Source organism: Melopsittacus undulatus, chromosome Z (assembly GCF_012275295.1).
Source record: "Melopsittacus undulatus isolate bMelUnd1 chromosome Z, bMelUnd1.mat.Z, whole genome shotgun sequence".
Taxonomy (NCBI): Eukaryota; Metazoa; Chordata; class Aves; order Psittaciformes; family Psittaculidae; genus Melopsittacus; species Melopsittacus undulatus.
In genome coordinates this window covers 97,428,496-97,445,717 of record NC_047557.1, presented here as the reverse complement: position 1 = coordinate 97,445,717, position 17,222 = coordinate 97,428,496, and the positions used below count along the sequence as shown (strand labels likewise).

The 17,222-nt window shown below is 39.1% G+C and overlaps 1 protein-coding gene and 1 non-coding gene across 2 annotated transcripts in view; both read right to left on the bottom strand.

Moving 5' to 3' along the window:
- Positions 1–17,222, bottom strand: part of CDYL2 (chromodomain Y like 2) — a 61,477-nt gene that overhangs the window by 21,744 nt on the left and 22,511 nt on the right. Inside the window, exon 2 of the mRNA XM_034073151.1 lies at positions 6,688–7,276. Within this exon, the coding sequence (XP_033929042.1) occupies positions 6,688–7,276 (589 nt within the window). The remainder of the gene's footprint in view (positions 1–6,687; positions 7,277–17,222) is intronic.
- LOC115947035 (U6 spliceosomal RNA) lies at positions 4,549–4,655 on the bottom strand. The gene has a single exon (XR_004081022.2). It is a non-coding gene; the product is annotated as a U6 spliceosomal RNA (small nuclear RNA).

Below are 17,222 nucleotides of genomic sequence, written 5' to 3'. Positions count from 1 at the left end.
AGAATAGTGAAAGATTCTCACAGATAATCCAGCTCAACAAAAAGCCTCATAGTAATAATTTTTCTTGTATTGTTCTTTGAGAAATATTTTCAGTTTGTGAATTAATGTATAATGTAAGAAACTATAGATCTTGTCACAGTATTTTAACTACCTGCAAGCTAACTGACAAAAATTTAACCAGAGCAAAGATCTGTATTTAACAGTAGAGAAACATGAATGGAAAAAGTGACACTTCTAAGAATGGATGATCAACATACAGTGAGTAAATTGTTGTTTTGGTGTATACAGTGAATCCCTGTAATCTTGTTTGATCTGACAAACTGGAGAAAATGATCAGCAAAACCTAAAGACAAGACTCATGTGGAACCAAGCCCATTGAGCATGTCTGCATGGATGTGATGGAGCTTGAACCACTTAAGCATTGTCCAGATTGTCTCTGCCTGAGCTTTAATACTTAGCACCTGCTTAATGTGCACAAGGGTGACAGCACCTTAATGTCAAGATAAAAAATGACTGCGACATAGGAAAAAAGAGACATTCTCAAAACAATCCATACTGCATTTGAAACAAATCAGGGTGTCACAAATTAACTAAGGAAGCTTTAGGTACCTATAAGTGTGGTTCAGTGGCAGAGTATTAAGTATTTGACAGTCAGACTAAATATAAAAAAACCCCAAACAAACAGAATGTGTGAAAATATTCCTTCATTTAGTGGGATTTTAATCTAATTATTAACTTGATTTTAATCATTAGTAGAACTCATGGAATATGCAAACCAAAACTGGTATTTTGAAGAACCTTCAATACTTTTTAAAGGCACATAAGATACTCCCAGACCACTGGTGCCTCTAGTAATCCTTCTCCAAGAAGGCAGTAAACGATGCTACTTAAGAAAATGCAAACTTGGCCACTTTCTGCAGTCTTTTCCTCTAGCATCATCCCTAAGTGGTATACAGGAATAGAATTCATCCTTCCTGTTTCCTTCAGTATTCAGGACCTTTTCATGGATTTCCCTAATCCCCTTCTGAGCCTGTTGACGCTGTCTGTCTCCACAGCTTCCTGTGGTATCACTTTGAGAAGTTGTGCAGCCACTACACAGAGAAGAATTTTCTTTGATCTGTGCTCTTATCTGATGTTCTACCAGTTTCAGTGAGTGGTTCTTAGTTCTGCTAGAGGGATCCAGTGAACAACAGTTCTGCATTTACTTTATCTGAGGCCTTGATGACTTTGTAAACTTTGATCATACTCCTCCTCAGACTCTCCCTTGCCTAACTGGGGCCTCTTTTATTCTTGTGATCCTCGTCATTCTAGTTGCCTGTTCTCGCATCTTCTGTAGTATTCCACCACTGTCAAAGGGAACAAGGAATGTTGTTAATACTGCTGCCACTGTTGGTACCAGAAAGAGTCTGAAGACTCCAGATCAAGTCTGAGACTAGGGCTCCATTATACTGGGCACGACTTTATGGTCAAAACAGCTGAAGCAGAAAGTAGGAGGGGAAGGAGTGAAACGATGGCAATCAGCCTCCTATCACTCAATGCTTCAGTGGACTTGGATCTACCCATCTCCTTCCACTGTTTTTACCCAACAGAAAAAGACACCTCAAGCTACCGTTATTTTCAGATACACCTTTTCTTTCTTATCATTGATTGCACAGTGGTGCTTGTGCTGGTATCAGCATCCAGGTAAGCAGCCATACAGTGAACAGACCTGATGAACTGTTCTGGCTGGAAAGAAACCCATGGTTAATTGTCAAACAGAGCAGGTCCACCTTGTAGCCTCAGGAGTGCTATAACCAGTGTAGAGAAAGGGATGGGAATAATGATCAGGTTATCACAGGAAGGAAAGCTAGACTGTTCCTTTTGTTAGCAGCAAGCATTCATGGTGAATGAAAACCATCATAGAGCTAGGACTTTGATTTTTCTAAGTGAAATAAACCATGCTCCCTTACTCTCCCTGATAAAACAGCTTGGTATTCCTCAGTCTTTCCAATAGTTTTTCTCTGTCTCCTTTCTGTCTTTCTTGTGGGCAATGGTTAATACTGTGCATACTTAAACGCAGTGTTCAGTTGATAATTCAGTAATAATTTCAGACTTCTCCAGCTAAGTGAGCATCTGTAAGATATCTAAAAGCAATGAGTTTTGATCCAAACTGAGAAAGCAAGCATATTTGGTTGTCTTTTACTGCCAGTATTGCTCCAGAATAAATAAAAACAGAACAAGCTAAAAAAAAAAAACACAAAACCAAGAGGAAGCAGTGACTAAGTTCACTGAGAGTATTTAAAATAAGGGCACCATGAGACTACAAAGATTTTCGTAATGGAGAAAAAGAGTAGTTAGTGCTACATGACAAGCAAAAATTCTTCAGCAGATGGTACAGAGCTATGTAGAAAAAGGAAAGAGAAAATTAAAAGGGGATGTTCTTTGATGCCAGAAGACACTTTACAAAACAATCACTCTCAATTACAATATCTGGAGAAACAGAAACGTGGTAACAGGAGACAACGAATATCAGAAAGAATAGTATTGTTAGCTCCTGGGGCTTTCCCCACATTTTCCAATTCACAGACTGTCTTAAAATTGTTGGTAAAGATGAATCTAGTCTCCTTAGGATGGGATGTGTAGAAGGTCAAGTGAAGTTTTGGTAAGAAAGGTCTGCCCCAACTTCAGCAAGGTTCCAAGCCTCAACTGGGGTGCACATACGATTCTGTGCATACATCTGCAGGTATACACTTACCTTTATGGGGTAAACAGCTTACTGGTGAGAGTTTTACCCTTTGAGGAGGAAACACTTGTACCCAAGTGGATATATACATGAAACCAAGCACAGACTGGTGGAAGCCCATTCAATAAATCATCAAAAACTAGTTTTCAAATACCTACTGTTTGTTTCAACAGAACTCGCATCCCACAAACAAAATAGATGTATTTTGATTACTTTATAAATTATTAATTACAAATAATACAACACTGGCAGCAGAGGTGGGCCTACAGCTGGGTTTTCAAACTGTGAGGTATTTTTGTTTTCCTAACCTAAGATTCTTCTTAAAATTCCTATATGCATTTTCTGTGCACTCTTACACGTAGCTGTGAAATGAGTCTGACATTCACTTGGGCTCCTTACAGGCAATCTCAAATCTGACACAAATGTCTACTTCCTCACATTCTGCCTGGGGCTGCCTGGGAGCCACAGCTTCTGGTAGTCAAACCCAGGTCCTCCAGGCTCTCTCTTTGTTCTACATACAGTGCCCTGGAAGCACTGATGGTGCATGCCAGGCTCTCGAGTTCCAGACTCTGTGGCAGACTGCCTGAAACCTCTGGCATAGCTGGCTGCCTCAGAGCTAAGTGTGGGAGTCCTGCCAAGCAGACTGCCACACTGCTCCTGCTCTCAAGGGATGAAGCTTTGGGACCTTGGCTTGGATTTGGAGAAAGTTCTGAAAATCAAAATGTTTGGAAAAACCTTCTGTTATTCAACAAATTGGTATTTTCCTCTGAAACTTTATTTGTCATGTGTAAAATTTCAGACCACTTCTAGTGTGACATCTATCCCGATGACAATGAGTCTGTGATACTAACAGGACACGTGGCAGAATCACAGTGGCATCTTCTGTGCTCAGTATTCACATTCCTTTGGAGTGTGAACACTGAGGGAATTCAGTAAATTGTTGGGATTGTTGAAGAGTAGTGCAAGTTTCTTCAATTTGACATTTCAAATGATGCAAAAGCCTGTATCAGAAAATGTTACTTTTCTGAAATGTGTAGGGCAGTATTAGGAAAATCCCTAGTATTTCTATTTTGACCCTTCTTCACCAGTTTCTGCGTCCTCTTCCTTTGGTAGTGTCATCTCTCCTCTTTGTAGTTTTCCCCACTATGCACGTGCTGGGTATCATAAAGCAGGACTACAGGGATTTCTGACCTTGGGAGTGCTGCTGAGTATGGGTTTTTCAGATGAGACTTAGGTAGGGATTTAAAGATCTCTTGCTATTGCCTACAGGGAGGCTAGAACGCAAGGGAGAAAGCAGAGCAGAATACAAGAGATAGATTTGGAGAATGCAAAAACCACCATAAAGAAATGTTTTAGAGGAGGTGCATATATCAGCTGTTAGGCCAGGAACATGTCTCTGTACCTGGCAGAACACCTGGCTGCTTAGTTAAAGCAGCCTTCTGATGAAATAGAGCAGTCTTACAGAGCTTATTCAAACAAGGGCTGGTGGATGCCACTTGTGAGCTCTTCTGGGGACAAATGAAAGGCTCATTTCACCTTACAGTTCACTGTGGTCCTCAAGTCCTTCATTGACAAAAAAAAAGTTTCTAAAATATGGCAATTAATGCATTTTAAAGATACATTTTGTATTAGAACTTCCACAACGAATAACACAAAACAAATTATTTAAAAATCTTCATTAGAAACAGTAAGAGAGAATCATAGAATCATAGAATAGTTAGGGTTGGAAAGGACCTTAAGAACATCTAGTTCCAATCCCCCTGCCATGGGCACTGACACCTCACACTAAACCATGTCACCCAAGGCTTCATCCAACTTGGCCTTGAAAAAATATGGAACGCTTCACGAATTTGCATGTCATCCTTGCACAGAGGCCATGTTAATCTTCTCTGTATTGTTCCAATTTTAGTGTATGTGCTGCCAAAGCGAGCACAACACTGCCAGGGATGGAGCATTCACAACCTCCCTGGGCAACCCATTCCAGTGCCTCACCACCCTAACAGTAAGGAATTTCTTCCTTAGATCCAATCTAAACCTCTGCTGTTTAGGTTTCAACAAAGAAAAATAACCTTACACACATCTGCCATTAGATATGCAAGTCTTTTTAAAGAAGCAGGTAGCTATTTAAGCTTATACAAGCTCAAACTCATAAAAATACAAAAGCTTGCACTCTCAAATTTAAGTGTCATAGACATCATCAGCGCTACTTCTGCATTTAAAGCTGACCACACATTTTCTTGGCTTGGGAGTCTTTAACAAGGTATTTGACGTCTGGATTGAAACATCTCAGTAGTCACAGGATGTAACAAGTAAGACTGTGCAAGGCCAGCTCTACTTCCCAAATCAAGCAGCATTTGCTAGGTTGCCAGTAGGGTGGAAAATGGAAATTGGAGTGATATAATTTAAGTTGACTTTTGAAGTTTTTGGCAGGGCAATTCACAAGAAGCTGTCAGGGAAATGAGCGCTATCATGGGCCATAGAAAGGGGCTAATAAAAATAAATAATTGGAACAAATGCTTACTTTTCATCATGTCAAATGATTAGTAGTTGGCTGCCCCAAGGACCTGCAAAAGGATTAGTTTATTTAATGTATATATTAATGAACTGGGACGAGATGTATGGGAGGAAAATTTGAGAGGAATACAAAATTAGTAGAGTAAAAACTAGGAAAGATTTTGAAGAGCTGAGTCATAAGAAAAAGGTGAATTAGCAACAGCAAAGCAGATTAAATGCATAATGAAAAGAATCATACATATAGCTGGGTTCTAAATTAACTGTAACCAGCAAGGAAAAAAAAACGTCAGAGCGACTGTGTATCACTCAATGGAAACCTTTATGCAGTGTGTAACAGCAGAAAAAAATAATCCTCAAAAAGCTGAAATCGCCACTGTATCAGTAAGGGGTAGGAAATCATTTGGTACAGCTCCTGCTGTTTTTAAAAGGTATTAAAAAACCCTCCACACACCAAAGGCACAAGAGGATACTGAAAACTACCAGGAACCTGGAAAGACCTCCACATGGTAGGCAGGCTAACAAGGCTGGGGCTGCCTATTGACTGACAGGACATCATCTACTTTATCCCTTTGTATAAGGACAAGAGCTTATGCAATGAAAGCAAAGGTCAAAAAAACCCAAATAACCCCCCAGACCCAAGAAACTGATAAAATAAAATGTGCATCTCATTGTCTTAACTCCTGGAGGCTTCAAATTTGGTAGGATTAAAAAAAAAAGAAAAAAGATTGGACACATAGATAGTAAGAAGCTACTCACTTGCATTAAGCTAAGTAGTATTAATAGAGAAGATAAACCTTTATTCCTTAAGAACTAAGACAATCGGCAACCATGAGGATTAGAAAGAAATTTCTCCCATTTCTTCTCATTTACTTCAGGGTTTTCTGTATGTTCCCACAAAGTATGAATGTGACTTCTGATATATCTAGCCACTGTCAGAGACACAAACCTGGCAGTTCTGAATACTCTTGAATATGACTAGCACTAATATTGAGGAACTTGAATGTTACACATCCACACTTACCAGGATACCTTAGGAAGAGTGGTATCAATTCTATTTCTAAAATAATCCTGATCCTTGGAGACCACTGTGTCTGAGCACACATAACTGAGAAGTAATCTGTTACTTGGTCATAGACAAAACCAGTTGCAGTATTATACATACCTCAGTCATTCCTACTCAATGCCTTGTCATCATTTCCCCAAAAGGACTTTTTATTTCAAAAGCACATAATGAAACCCAATCTGCTTCATGTCACTCCATGGGAAAGAGAGAAGCAAACTGATAAAAAATGGTGTAATACATAGGGAAAGGCTGTGACACTTGTTTATATGCTTCTCACCATACCACTTACGTACTATGACAGTGATTTTTCCACAAGTGGGATTTCTATTTGCAGTTGCTGCAATTAACACCCCCCACCCCTAAGACTGTAGTTGTTTAAATCACATACCAATTCCATTCACAACAGGTGAATCATTACTAACTTCCAACACGCTGGCCAAGTTTTGTTCTCCTTCATGTTCATTTAAATCTGCGTTTTGCTGTTGTGAGCCATTCCCAAAATGTCTAGAATCCTTTTCATGACTACCATCTCCATTCTGCAGACCACTATGTGTCTTTTTCAGTGGCATAATCTGTAAACCGCTGGGAGTAGTTCGGTAAGTCACAGTTTTAGCAGCCCTGTCATTAGCAGATGCCGGCTTTGCTGTGTATCCCCTTTTCTGTTTTTGAAGAGATGGGTTAATTCTCTTCCTTTTGTGTGTCGACCCTTTAGACTTCCCAGTTTCAGAAGGTCTATGTGATATTTTCTCAAGAGATGACCCTCGGCTTTCCCGTAAAAACTTAGGAGCCTGTTTCCCATGTCTTGATCGTTTTTCTCTAGAAACATGCAGTCCATTGAACTCATCAATAAATTCCTCACAATGTAGTAGATGATGTTCAGGTTCCCAGGTGTCTTCATTGCTTCCATAGCCTTTCCACCTGATGAGATACTCCCATTTGCCCTTCTTGTTCTTCCTTTTGTCTACAATCCTCTCTACCTAAAAGAAAAACACAAAAGTATGTTATTATAAAGAAAAATAGTCTGGACACGTAAATGGTGCTCTTCTGCAGCATTTGCTGCATTTGCATGACTGCTGATGAGAACCAACTTGGTGTGTGAACTGCTTGACACAACGTTTAGGAATCTGCGTTGCATGCTTCTGTTGAACAGAAACTCGCATCAACAGACCTGGCAATACAAGAGAGGAATGTAGTAGCCCCAGTGGTATTTTGACAGCAAAGCCATATCGCCTTCTGAAAGCATTAAGGAGAGACATAAAACACCTGATCAAACCTAATCTGGGAACCTGCAATAGCCATAATGTGAAGAAACAAAAGAGAGACAGAAGATCATTTATGAAAGCATGATTTCTTTGTAAATCTGGTTGTAAAATGAGACTATTAAACTACCCCTTATTTGGGAGAGCTAAAGCAAGCATTTTTGCTATATTGCGAGTTACCAGATCATTCTCCTGAATCCATACATGCATTATGTCCCTATAAGCATCCCCACACTCATTTTTTATGAGTGCAATTTTGAGTAAATCAACAAAATTTGTGAGTGCACCAATTTAAGAAAAAGAAAAGGTAAATAAAAGGCATAAAGGCAGGACTCTTTACAGAAGTAATGAATTTCAATAACCTATGCTAGAGAAATGCCAGCTTAAGGAACATTTCTGCAACAAAGGGGCTACATTGGGACTGCAAGCTAAATGTGAATTAACAATATCATGCTGCTGTGGAAAACGGCCTGTACAACTGAAGAAATGTTTGTGCCATCTCAGCACTGGCAAAATCTCGACTACAGGGAGAGTGCATATGAAAACCCAAGCACAGTCAGTAGGCAGCAAGTCATGGGTTTAAGTTGCATCAACTTAGATCAAGACATTAGGAAAAATGTTTTAATGGCACTAAGAATAACCATGAGAACAGGTAACATGGGGAAGATATACATGGGTTTTAGAACAAACAGTTTTTGTTAGACAAACGTCTGCCACAAAAAGTCATTGCTGGAAAATCAGGTTATGATAAGCAATGACATTTGATGTTTCTCCTAAGTTTAATTTTAAAATTCTCCATTCTTTTTTGAGATGTGGCTTATAAGGGATAAAGATGCCACTAATAACGAAAAGAATCATTAATCAAAAGCACTATTGCTAATTTAGAAAAATAAGTGGATAGTAAATGTAATAGCTTTCACTCCTCTTCAAAGAAAATCATCCTGTGAAGAACAACAGTGGTATGTGTACAGAGAATTTAACCTTGAGGAAGGGCAATCACGGCAGTGTAAGTAATTGTTCTTTTCAGGTCCCCTGTTAGAGCAAACCAATGGATTAATTTTGTCTGTTCACTGGCTGGAGTTGTACATTCATAGACATCTTGGTGGGTTCCCCAAAGGAGGATAAATGTAATTAGCAACTAAACATTACACTTCTATCTAAATTCATTTACATGGGAACTGTGCTAAGGTATCTGTGTCTGAGTCATAGTGGACAGCTTCCTTTTTACTCTGAATTTAGCACAGTTCCCTTCAGAATTGCTCAGTGTGGCAAAACAATTCACTGAAGCTCAGTCTGGGCAAGCTTGAGATCATTTGTCTGAAGAGAGGGAAAAGTCCTCACCAAAAAAACAACTGTCATTTTTTTGTCTTCATTTGGGATGTGTGGCTTTCAATTGTCAACTAATAGACTTAGTATGCGCTTGTTGCCTTTACAGGGAGCAGCTGTCCAAATGATCCCTGGTTTTGAAATACTTCTCATCCTCCTATCTGGGACTAACCAGAAAGACTACATTGAATGGTGGAACTCTGTAGCGGCCTGTTGGTTGTCTGTGGTTTCATTATTTTAATTACTGCAGCTCACTATACCAAGCAGCAAAACACATATATGTATGTCCTGGGGAAAACATTAAATTGCTAAGCTCAACAAACTATAGCTGTCATTACTATACAGAATTCAGGTTAGTGCTATTCTGTTTACACTAGCTGAACAATACATGCATTCTCTTCCTCTTTTAAATCAGAAGTTTGGAGATAGAACACCATCTCTGCATTGGGTTGATACTACCTCAAAGTAAGCTGTCTTTCTGTTGAGGGATTACAACAGTTGCATTCCCCCACTTGCTCATTGAAGGAAGAGCCCCAGAAAGGACAAATACCTTGATATTCCAGAATCACACACAAGAACTATCTCTTCAGCATCACTTTTTTTTTCATTCATGCAAGCATCTTTAACTATACCGATTTCTTACTTTCATATTATTGCTCTACTACAAAGAGGAAAAGCAAAGCCAAGAGGTTCTGTGGACAGCATTTTCTTAATATGGAAAACACTCAAGTATTTTGGTGCTGAGGCATTATGCATTTCAATTAAGAGAAAAAAAGGAGAAAACATGAGTGGTCTTTGTCCCTGGGAAACAAAATACTGGCAATGGACAAAGCGATTAATCAGTTCAACACATCATAAAGGGAGAATAAAAGTATTTATGAAATTGTGTAAAATTTAATAAATGGTTTCAGAAATGCATTTGGAAAGCAAATATATTCAGGAAAGACTAAGCATTTTATTACAGCATTTCCAGAACAAAACTATCAACATTTCACTTAAAATTTAACTAACAAAACTAAAATAAAGAGTGACTAAATAAAGAAAACAAAATGTTTTGTTTCTGGTCAACCCTCTTTTCAGTTTATTGTTCTGCTCGGCAGAAAATGAAGAAGAAATGAGGGTTGATCCAAAATTAGTTTTCCTTGAGTTTTTTTGTTCCATCATACCCACTGGTTTGACTAATGATGCAGAAAGAGGCTGAGTAGGTATCTGCCTCATCCTCATTACCGCCTCATTGTTCATTACTGAATGCATTTGAGGGTAGCATCGAAAATTCTTGACCTCTCAACATGGTCCCTTTTCTTTCTTGAGGGTTTAAGTTCTTCATTGTTATTTATCCCCTTCAAAGTGCCACTGTGCTCCTTTACTGCATGCAGTGAAACGCTCCAGTGCTGGCATAAATATCAGGGTTCTATCCACACCTAGTATTGTCTGTCCAATTTTCCTTCTACTCACAGTCCACATTAATAATAAACATCATTAACCTGTTTTTTAATTATGTATATTTAACAAGTAGTATACATAAAGTAATCCTTCTGCATTTACTTAAGGTTACACAAATTCATGAGTTTTCTTAATGAGAAAAATCCTGTGACAGCTACTGATTAACAGAAATAATACTTTATTCCCTTCCTAAAATAAGCAATACACTGTTCTGAGAACATGCAGAAAACATCTATGGCTTCAGTGTCTGACTTTCCATTTCCCCCCTCAGTTTTCACTTTAATGAGAACTGAATAACATCTTCCCAAAAGTGACCTCGGTAGTTGCAATTTGCCAAATCCCTGAATTCACTGTATTTGGTTTGGAAAACTAAGTAGCTGCATTTAATAAAAGTGAAATTACTGCAAACAAAATTTGCAGGGGAATCACTGTTAAAAAAGGGCTAGAATGGATAGATACCATTACTTGCCTGGATTCCCTCTCTCTCCCTGCCCCTCCTGGTTAATTCTGGATGAATTAAGGTGCTGATAAGTTACCATATAAATATGCTTAAAGAGAACAAATAGAACAAGACCATGGCACCTGGGCAAATGCATTTGGAACACATTTTTCAGCTTCCAATTAGCCTTATAGCTTTACACACAGCTGCACAAACTGGGGTAAAACTGTAATAAAAGCATATTTTTTTTAAAAAAATATTTAATGTGAAAAAAACCCTGAATAATTTAAGTATAAATATGTAATAATCCAAAACTTAGTCTTGTGCTTATATATGCAGAGTACTGTAACACACAAACATCTTCCTTCACAGAAGATTCAGGGTCAAAATCATTCATTTAACACCACAGAATCCCAGAATCCCAAGGGTTGGAAGCGACCTCGAAAGATCACCTAGTCCAACACCCTGCAAGAGCAGGGTAACCTAGAGTACATCACACAGGAACTTGTCCAGGCGGGCCTTGAATATCTCCAATGTAGGAGACTCCACAACCCCCCTGGGCAACCTGTTCCAGTGCTCTGTCACTCTCACAGTAAAGAAGTTCTTCCTGATGTTAATGTGGAACCTCCTATGCTCCAGTTTAGACCCATTGCCCCTTGTCCTACCACTGGATATCACTGAAAAAAGCCTAGCTCCATCATCCTGACACCCACCCTTTTACATATTTGTAAACACTGATGAGGTCACCCCTCAGTCTCCTCCAAGCTAAAGAGACCCAGCTCCCTCAGCCTCACCCCATAAGGGAGGTGTTCCACTCCCTTCATCATCTTTGTGGCTCTGCACTGGACGCTTTCAAGCAAATTCCCTGTCCTTCTTGAACTGGGGGGCCCAGAACTGGAAGCAACATTCCAGATGCAGCCTCACCAAGGCAGAGTAGAGGGGGAGGAGAACCTCTCTTGCCCTACTAACCACACCCTTTCTAATGCACCCTAGGATGCCATTTGCCTTCTTGGCCACAGGGGCACATTGTTGGCTCATGGTCATCTTCCTATCCACCAGGACCCCCAGGTCCCTTTCCCCTTCACTCCTTTCCAGCAGGTCAACCCCCAACCTGTACTGATACATGGGGTTGTTCTTCCCCAGATGCAAGACTCTACACTTGCCCTTGTTGAATTTCATCAAGTTTCTCCCCTCCCAACTCTCCAGCCTGTCCAGGTCTTGCTGAATTGTCCATTTCTAAGGAAAGAAACCTGGACTAAGTTAAAAAAGGGTAAGTCCTACTGAATTATTTCTCAGATATAACTGCAAAGTCAGAGCACAGGATACTCATTTCACCAACTACAGCTCTAAAGAGCGTAAATAAAAATCCTTATGCTCAGAAAACACCTTCTAGGAGACAGTGAACTTCCAGAAAGGTTTGGAAGTCTGCGTATATACTTAATGACTTCCATAGTAAGTACATGTCATCTCCTCTTCTTGCCATGCACATCTATGTAAACAATTTAAACTGTAATTTGGGATGCTCAGATGGTGTCTCTTAGTGCACTGTACAGAGCAGCAGACCAACTTCACGACATACACTAGAAAAACTGCTTTTCATTACTGTAAATTACAGGACTTGTACTGTTTTATGTGTTTTTTCCATTGAAGGTCTTTGTCTCATGTTGTGCCTCAGGGTGCTGGAAGGGTATCTGAAGAGAGTGCCAAGGCAAAAAGAGCAAGATTTTTGAGAGAGATAAGGCCTTCTGATTCAACGTTTGTCTTTAAAAAAACTCATTAGTGCCCTAACTTCTTCCTTTTTGTTACCTTCGTTTTAAGTAATAATGTACTTCACTAGTTGTAAATCGCTTGCTTGCTTCCATTTGTAACTTATTTGTGTTTCTCTCATATTTGTATTTAATTTTTCAAAATCTGGGAATTGAAGCATTTCTTCCACAGGTATAAAAAATATGGCACTGTATTTTCTGAAGTAGTCAGCATTCAGTTTAGAAAAATAATAGTGGAATGGATGCTCTCTCCAGACTCTTGACCCACAGTTTAAAACCAGAGTAGATCTAATCAATGTACTAGTGTTGAACCCCCCCAGCAGTAAATTTGTGGAGTTACCTGATAGGTCAAAATTAAAGCAAAAGGGGTAGCTAGTCAGAAAAATGAAAGGGAAGACATTCCTCATTTTAATAATTCACAAGCAAGCCATCAAATGCTATCTTAGCAGGAAGTTCAGTGAATACACTCTTAATGTCAAGAAGACAGTGCTTTCTATTCAGTTCCTCTTTTCTCTTTTTAAGCATATGGATTTTTGATTTTCAGCGATCTTCTCAGAATCAGAGGGGGTGTAAAACTTGCTGGAAACATCCTGAGAGTTCTGTGTTTCTACTGGAAAAAGTCCATCAGCCTCATATTATCATGGCTGCAAACCACTGTGTTCGGCATACAAGTCCTCCAACACACACATATGAAGACTCAGGACATAACAAACAAATGCTGTGAAAACTCCTGCTGCTCCTTGGATGTAAGCCTGCATCTTTGATCCTCCTCTCCTCACAGACAGCAGTGCTGCAGAGGCTTTCTGCTATGTGATTCAATAGTCCAGGCTTATACACAAAACCAGAAGTGCACTGTTTTACACTACTGATGCAGCAATTAGATTAGGAATTACTGCCACCAGAAGTGGTGGTTTCACATTCCTAAGAGTCTTCTGGACCCATCTTACCTGTGTAAATACACTCTGTTTGTTACCTTCCATGGCATAGAGGTATTTTGAAGAACCTGAATGATAAGCCTCACTCCATCCTTATGCAAGCAACACTATTTCCTCTTCATGTAAGGGGTCTTCTGGCAGAAGCTTGCCTTATTACGGATTTAGATCAAATGAAGCTGTGGCTGATACAGCTTGCAGAAAAACAGCCAACCACAGCCCCCATGGAGACTCCTATCTCTAGTGACCTTACGTCCTTTTTCTTGGAAGTCCCACCTTTCTCTGAAACTCTGTCTCACTGAAACACAAATTCCGCTGTGGTCTCTCAGCTATTCTTTTCTGCCTCTTCTGCAAACTGCCCTGATGACACATCTCCAGCTCCACACAAGGGCTGTGGTTCCTCCCTTGATGCCATCTGTCCCTCTTACTGAATCTACTAACAGAACCCATTTTTGTGCCCTTGTCTCCTCTCGTTTTGTTTATGGCAGCTTTCTCCTGGTTAGAACTTCCAGTGCTCACATCCCCCGGTCTGTTAAAGCCATTTCCTTCTTCCACTGTAAACTGAAGGATGTAATGTAAATCACTTTATTTTATTAGGCTATTTCAGTGGATGTGTGTAAACAATACCTGTGGTGGAATTGCCACAATCATTGTGTTTTTTTGAGCAAACAGGAATAACAACATACACAAGAAGCTTGCACTGGAAGATGGGCCTTTTTGTATAGAATGTCCCTTGGGAAAGGACTGGAAAATTGACAGATGAGACAGGGATCACAAAAGAACTTCTTGGTCCACATGTGTAGTCTCTGTCATTGTAGGCAACTACATCATATAAATCATTTCATATCGGGTATGTTCGTGATACAGAACATATTTCTGCCTGGGCTTATTGTTGACAGATTGCTCAGCAAACAGCTGTTCAGTCTTGAATGTAATAATTTTGTAAAAAATATCTTAGGTTTTCACGTGGAAAGCAAGACAGTTTTCAAAGGTTTGAGAAAAGTGCACTACAAAAATAAAGATATTATTTAGCAGTACGTTCATGTAATCTTGACAATGTTCTTTATATGGAGGAAGAGCAGGATTTTTACCTTTGCAATCCAACAAGTGAGCACCTGTTTCATCTAAGAACTGTTGTGGAATGTGGGGAACACCTCTTTAGGTCTGTCTGTTCCACTGTAAATGGTTTAAAACCCTTTCACTTACAAACATTAATCACCACACACAACATATGTGGAAATCCAAAGAACACCGGTGTTCCTATTTATTTTAAAGCATAATTACGCACTTAATTTATCATATCTCCATTTCCTTTTGTATAATAAATCAGTTCACTGTTGTATTTCAGTGTTGATACTGCTTAAGGAAAGGAAAGCAAGAAGCAGGGTATACCTTGGTGTCCTTTATGTTAAAAAGTGGTCAGTTCTGAACACACCCTCTACAAATTTGCCAGCATCATTTATTTCAGCATGAACCTGTTAGAATGTTATCTAGAACATCTGAATCTGATGATAAATGCTTACTTTTATTTCAGTACTGAAGTACAGTTGGCAATTTATACTATACTGCTAACCTTGTTTTGTACATTATAGAGCACACTTTAAAATTAGACACAATAGGTATCTTCCTGGTTTGCAGAAGAACAAAGTAAAAAAATAAATGCTGTTCTTACTATCAGAAGAGATTTAACATATAGTTAATGTATGCTGCTGATCTAAGAGCACTGAGATATGGACAAAGTTTGTAATAAGCAGAACTGTTTCTTTACAGTGTCTTTCTGTGATAAGCATGGATGAGTAAAAGATAAATGAGAAATCTGAATTCAAGAAGACAAAATATTTTGCTAAGCTCTACAAAGAGCTGGCTGTTTTGGACACATGTATGGCTCACAGCTTTCTAACACTGTTCATTGCTTCCTCAAATGTTTCTCTAAGGAATTCAACAGGGTTCTCCAGTTTTATACCATCTGAGGATATGCGTATGGGAAATATGTGTGTTTATGAGAAGAGTTCAGCACATCATAGTAAAGACCTGATGCTGCCTATGCTTCCTTTACAGAACTACAAGCCAGTAGAGTTATTCCCAATTTACTCTAGATGCCTGTAAAATCCAAGTAGGAATCCCTGGGATTTAAACCAGAGGTTGTTTACTTTTATTTTAAAAGCAGTTTATATGATCAGGAGCAGGACTTGAAGAGACTTCTAAGCAAAGCAGTGTTTATGTGAACATATCACAGTTCCTTCAGTAAAACTGCCTGGAATTTGTTAAAAATACTTATGTTTCCAAACAGATGTAGAAAAGTGTAAGCAGTAGTTAAAAAACAAAAAGATGATTATCACTGAAGGTGATTTCACCAACATTAAAGCAAGTCCAGAAATGCAGGAAGCAATTACTAATTTACATAAAAGCTACACATGAAATCATTACAAAAATATTAATGCTGTTTTCTTTATGTTTGTTCTCCTTTACTTTGCTCAGTTCTAGCAATTCAGTGTTCTGTCAAACAGTTCACAGTCTTTTTCCCCACAACATAGGCTTCAGACTCAACTCAAGTCCAGGACTTCAGTTCTACACTTTTACATCAATCCCAGAGCTTATCCAGAAGTGAAGATTCCACACGAAGAAAACACAAAGTTTCAGCTATAATACAGTATAAATAAATATTTGAACTACTCTGCTGTACTACTGCTCAGTGACTCACTGCTTTACAAGTGCTACTGGTACGACTGTCATAAAATAAACCACATGTTCTTGTGTGGTAGGCAGGAAAATATTTCCTTAGCTCTTTTACAGCAAAGTGGTAAACTTGAGCACAAAGACGTGAAAGCCTAGATTTTGGGGAGCTGTTTGTCATACTGTGGTTTCCATAGGTGCTGAGGATTTAGGATTTCAATAGGAGCATGAGCTTCAGCCAGTCAGAGGTTTTACCAATGCAGTGTGACAACTGAGGAGGACAGCTTGCTAGTTTTGCAAAGCCAGGGTGAAGGTAAGAGACACTGGGAGTGTACATCATACTGAGGGGGCTACAGGGTGATACTGGTCAGTCAAAGTGGACACTACAACACAGTCTCCTTGCCAAAGTTGTTGAAGTGATCTTTGAAAGAGGACAATGTAATAGCTTTGCATATATTGACAAGGAACATGCTCCACAGTGAAGTGACAGCATGGTAACAATTAAGGCTCTGTGTTGGAAAACAGGACAAATGGACAATTAGAGCATGTATTAGGTAGTTACTCCAAGATACAGGATGGGGAATAGCAATTTTTGGGTATGATGTATACAGTATCTCCCATGATAGTATGTGTTTCCCAGCTGCTGTACACTGGGAGACACAACTGAAGTGATCAATATGTATCAGACAGAGCAGCAAGTAAAAAAAATTCCCAGCTTGCAGTATGTCAGTTCCTTTACTGAATGTGAAGGAGAAGAAAATCACTGAGAAAAAAATGAGGAACTATGTCTGTGTTGTACTAATGGCTTGACAGGGATAAGGGTATGTCAGAAGGCTCAATCATATGTATCCATTTTATGTTCTCTATCCAAGCTAGAACAAGAGGCAACTGGTTTAGAGCATCCATATGGCAAAGACAGTAAAAGTCAAATTTGTGAATAATACCACGCTGGGATAGGTTTTAGAAGGAAAGGGCTAAAAATAGATAATTTTGTACAATATAGAAGGTTGAGGGGCAATCCTTTGAGTGAAAAGCTGAAGTAGCAGTTTATAAAGTAGTGGGATAATAAGAGAGGTCATGAAACA